Source organism: Hordeum vulgare, chromosome 3H (genome assembly GCF_904849725.1).
Source record: "Hordeum vulgare subsp. vulgare chromosome 3H, MorexV3_pseudomolecules_assembly, whole genome shotgun sequence".
In the NCBI taxonomy this organism is placed as follows: domain Eukaryota; kingdom Viridiplantae; phylum Streptophyta; class Magnoliopsida; order Poales; family Poaceae; genus Hordeum; species Hordeum vulgare.
In genome coordinates, this window is record NC_058520.1 from 591,809,499 (window position 1) to 591,814,511 (window position 5,013).

General features: G+C 46.1%; 1 protein-coding gene across 2 annotated transcripts; it reads right to left on the reverse strand.

Moving 5' to 3' along the window:
• Positions 1-3,399: 3,399 nt before the first annotated feature.
• On the reverse strand, positions 3,400-4,724 carry LOC123440899. 2 transcript variants are annotated; one of them, XR_006630374.1, is made up of 3 exons: positions 4,521-4,724; positions 3,868-4,387; positions 3,400-3,746 (listed from the first exon to the last, which is right to left on the reverse strand). XR_006630374.1 is itself a non-coding variant. In XM_045117442.1 (2 exons), the coding sequence occupies exons 1-2, from the start codon at positions 4,698-4,700 to the stop codon at positions 3,959-3,961; spliced, it is 609 nt and encodes a 202-aa protein (XP_044973377.1). In that variant the 5' UTR covers positions 4,701-4,724; the 3' UTR covers positions 3,766-3,958. The 2 variants fall into 2 exon arrangements, 1 of the variants encoding a protein (XP_044973377.1); XM_045117442.1 differs by lacking the exon at positions 3,400-3,746 and having other exon boundaries at positions 3,766-4,387.
• Between the last annotated feature and the right edge of the window lie 289 nt (positions 4,725-5,013).

Consider the following 5,013-nt stretch of genomic DNA (forward strand, 5'->3'; position numbering starts at 1 on the left):
AAGCCATCATGGTCATGTCCTTCCTCCTCCATCGTTCGATCACCGGAGCCATCATCCTCTCCTTCCAGACCATCGCTGGCGTTGAGATACCAAGAGACCTCATCTCCATCGCGGATTATCTCACCCAACAACTGTTCTTGTTCCAAGTTTTTTGGATCCATAGTTTCTGCAAATATTACAACATGGCAATTAATATACAAACATGAATGTCCGACGTCCAGACCGCCTCTCTTATGAGTCCTATTTTACTATTTGTTTATGTATAACCATAAACTAGAAACATCTATCATGATATTCTTATACATAAACAAATGTACATAGTGAATATTTGAAAATGTACAAAAATGCATATATAGTGAATATTTGAAAATGTACTCGGGGGCGACGGCGATGGGATGGTGATGGGACGCCGGGGACTGGCAAAGATATCAAGCAAATCCAGGCCAAGAGCACTGGAAGATGGCAAAGAAAGCATTGTGTTATGCGCAAAGCACAAAGGAAATCATACTAACATACAGAAGATCTGATTCCCTAGAAATAAAAGGGTATTCAGATGCAGATTTTGCGGGAGATAGAGATGATAGAAAATCCACGTCTGGGTACGTGTTCACTCTCGTTGGAGGAGCTATTTCATGGACAAGCTCCAAACAGACCATAGTTGCATCGTCCACGATGCAAGCAGAGTTCATAGCATGTTTTGAAGCCACCGGGCAGGTGATATGGTTAAAGAAATTTATACCCGACTTGAAAGTGGTAGATTGTATTCACAAGCCACTAAATATATACTGTGACAACCAGCCCGCAGTATTTTATGCTCACAACAACAAGTCGAGTAATGCTTCCAAGACAGTAGATATAAAGTATTATGTTGTGAAAGATAAAATCCAGGATCAAACTATAAGTCTCGAGTATATAAGTATGAAGAATATGCTTGCGGGTCCGCTAACGAAAGGCTTACCACACAGTGTGTTCAAGGAACACTTAGCCGGCATGGGTTTGATGGGAAGCCTATGATTCCTGGATCATAAGAGGTCCAAAAGTAAATGAATTTGTTTCAAAACAAAACATGTATTGTAGCTGTATGATTCTATCGGCTATTAAGTTGTGACGATGAGACATGCTCTACATGCCTATATGTGATGAAACAAATAAACTAGAAAGTATAAAGTCAAAAGTAAAAGTTGAGATAAGGGGGAGAATGTTAGGTTGATCTCCTCCCGCGTGGGCCCAACGGCCCACCGTACCCTGATCTATGCGCCCTGATCGCGGACGCCCAACCCGTTATCGTTGGTGGTCCCCTGTGACCCGCACTATATAAAGAAGGTGGGATGCTGGGGCACGGATTACGAGGTTCGCCGCCGCCACACTCCCACCTACAAACCCATCCGATCTAGGGTTAGCGCGGTGCTCACGGAAAGCACCACCGACGCAACACCCATCTCTCCTTCCTCACCGTCATCACCACCTCAGGATGGACGCCGGCGGGAGCTCATCAAGTTCGAGACAAGGTAAAACGAGGATACTACCGTGACTCATCTACCCAAGAGGGTCCACGCATCTATCAATCCATTGATTCTCTGGATTGTTTCTTAGCAAAAGAATAAAAATCTCGGGATTGTTTAAACATGGTCGACACTACAGTCTATCAGCTGAGGTTGGCCACCAACCTGCAAAAACTCTCACAGGGATGCAGGCATTGTGGTGAATGGGCTATCGCCCACCGAGCAAAGGGAGGTGTTCGAGGAGCTCAGCTAGTATTGGACGGAGCGGATCTGGGTTCCGGTGATCATTTCCCCTGCAAGGGGGCTAGAAGTAGAAGCCTCCTTGGGCTCAATTCTTTGTATCATCATGCCTATGCGAAATATCAGTCCGGCGGGTAAGCAGGGTATTTTGCTGTGTGCTTGCCCTAGCATATATTCTTATGCAGGAGTATATCGAAGTGTGCAATAGTTTGGCATCGTTGAGGAAGAGAGATTGAATCGATGAAAGAATAATGGCGCGAGACCTAAGACACATTCGTTGGGTGTATATATGTTAATCAAGTGTTTGCATTGCTTATTCCCCCACTTGTGCAATGGTTGCATAACACACTATTTGTTTGTTTTTTTTTAGGAAAGGAAGATGTCCCCCGGCCGGCCTCTGCATCTAGTAGATACATAAAGCCATTTTATTAATACACCGTTTGCTAGGAAGGAAAGAAACAAAATGTAGCTAGTAGCTTTTTAGTGAAAGCCATGTAATTGGTTTTTACTATCGGGGGAAGGAAAACAAACGGTTAAGGTTTGATAACCTGTTGTGTGCCTTTGTAAATTGTCAACACTTGAAGGTAGCACCTTTGTAAATTGTCAAAGCAAGTAACATGAACGTATGAAGCATTTTTATTTTCATGTCGACTTGGAAGCAAATTTATTTTTGAGTCAACATGAAAACAACTTCCGTTTGACATGAAATCAAATTTATTTACAGTCCACATGGAAGCAAATTATCGTTTAACATGGAAGCAAAATTTCGTTTAGCATGGAAGCAACACAATTTATTTTAGATCGAAGCACACTTCATTTGCGCTCGATGCAATTTAAAGGAACAATGGAAGCATGAAATACTTCATCAAGAAAGAATATGTGATTCGTAAGGAAGAAAATTGCATTTGGAAAGTCTTTACGCTGTTCTTTTTAAGGAAATAAAATGTGATTCAGAAGAAAGAAAATTGCATTTGAAAAGTCTTTACGCTACATTAATCCTTCCCAAATTTGTTTCCTGGAACTGCTCGATCGGTTTCCTAAAGATTTGAGATTAATTACCCTAAATTACGCGCTTCTATATCTCATGCTTTTAAAGGAGCTCGACTTGTACTAAATCCAACGGTCCACTAGGCTGTGATCCAACGGCAGCGCACTAGTCTGATGGAGTCTAGGAATCAGTAGTCTGATTCCTAGCACTTCCCTTTAGGAAAGGAAGATGTCCCCCAACCGGCCTCTGCATCTAGTAGATACATGAAGCCATTTTATTAATACACCGTTTGCTGGAAAGGAAAGAAAAAAAATGTAGCTAGTAGTTTTTTATTGAAAGCCATGTAACTGGTTTGTACTATCGGGGGAAGGAAAACAAACGGTTAATGCTTGATAACCTGTTGTGTGAATCCGTGTGCGGTTGATGGCAGTAGTTGCAGAATTGTGGGTCTGCAAGTGGAGAAGCTGGTACGTGTGAAGCCTTCGAACAAGGCAGAGAGTGGTTTGCGCGCGAAAGAATGTTTGGGGTTGCATATAATTTTGTTAAATTCATAGAGCAATCATGCGCATTCGATCATTCTAAGATGGATTACGAGTTGTACGTAGTAGGTAGTAGTACAAGAAGAAAAGAGATCCAATCAGTCACAGCCAACAGGCGGTGCATGCATGCATGCATCCTTTTATTTTTCATGTATAAGTAATAAGTTGGGTTGTGAACAGAGTGGCAGAAATCATCCATCCATGCATGCATGCATGCAATAGTAAGTCTACTTGCTGAGACACGCACACACACACAACAAGGCTGGGTAGGGCTACTTGAGCCAGTTAATCTTCTCGGAACACATTTCCTTGTCGGGGCAGAGTAGCAGGAAGGCAGCGTTCGCCGCCGCCGGCAAGCTGCCGATGCTGAGCTCGGTTTTCAGGGCGCGGGCTTCGTCCTTCTCCAAATCCCACTGATTCCCGTGCTGAACTGCCACCATTAGCGCGCACGAGACCGTCTTCCAATTCACCACGTACCTGCAGTAGATGTTTTATTTTATTTTTTAAAGTAGATTGCATCCTGAGTTAGTAAGCGAGTTATCAATACACAACGAAAACGAAAGAAAGAAAGAAGAGTGATCTGGGCCAGGCGTTGTACCTGTATACTGGGTAGGGGAGGAACCCGCCGGCGACCCAGTTGGCCCGGATGGCGTTGAAGATGGGCTGAAGGCGGTTCGCCTCGCACACCGTCAGAACAATGACTGCGACGCCTCGCGCGAGGCAACCCTGATCCGCCTGTGGGGAGTGATCGTAGTTGGACAAGGTGGCAATTGCGCGCAGCATGCTCTCGCGGCCGACCTTGACGTTGCGGAGGCTCTTCCACCCGCCGTAGCCCACGAGAGTCCCGCGTAGTTGTCGTCGAAGTCGAGGACCGTTGCGCCTGGAATCAGATTGTGCCGGGCCTTGTTTGCGAAGGTGTACCACGACCCTGATTTGTCGGTGAATCCTGCCAGGTAGAGATTATCCTGCCTGAGGGCCAGCGTGGTGACCTCCGTTCCATGTCCCCGGGCCACCAGATGCAGCCACTTGGGGGGCGGCTGACCCTCGCCCGTCTGCTTGGCCATCACCGGCTTGCCGTACGCATTGTACCTGCTCAACCCCACGACCCTGTTGTACACCTGTAAGTTTTGACATGCATGCATGGGCAGAGGAGAGAAATTACGTGAGCTAGCCAGGTAAGAAGAAGAAGAAGAAGAAGAAGAAGAAGAAGAAGAAGAAGAAGAAGAAGAAGATTGTGGGTTGTGGCATCACCTCCTCAATTTGTGTGTACTGGTACCCCGTCTGCATGGACTCGAAGTCAATCTCGAGGCTCTCGCTGGGGACAGACCAAGGCACGACGTCGACTGCAACGGCGCCGGCAGTGGCTCGCACCACCAGGATGACGAGCATGAGCAGAACCGAAACCATGGCGCCGGTCGTCGTCCGCGGCATTGGGGTGTCTACGTACCAACTGGAACAGAGAAACGAGTGCACCGAACGACCGGAGGAAGGCTCCTGCTTTTATAGCAGCTAGCCAGCACAAGAGCGTGTACATGCGTGGGCGCGATCGAGGAGTGGATTTATCTCAGTCAGTTGATGAGTAGAGGAAGAGTGCTCATAGACCAAACCGAAGACGATCGATGAGGCTGAGGCATACTAGCTACTCCTAGAACGCACGTACCAATTAAGAAAGCTCCATCGATCACTAGCTAGTGTCCACCTTTTTTTAAGCAAGATAACTGACTCGCATCGCCTCCATATATAT

Excerpts from the sequence above, each read along its gene's own strand:
- LOC123440899 (XM_045117442.1), bottom strand. The coding sequence starts at position 4,700 with ATGCCGCGGACGACGACCGGCGCCATGGTTTCGGTTCTGCTCATGCTC. Across the intron at positions 4,388-4,520 it reads AGTACACACAAATTGAGGAG|GTGTACAACAGGGTCGTGGG; the intron begins GTGATGCCACAA and ends CAAAACTTACAG.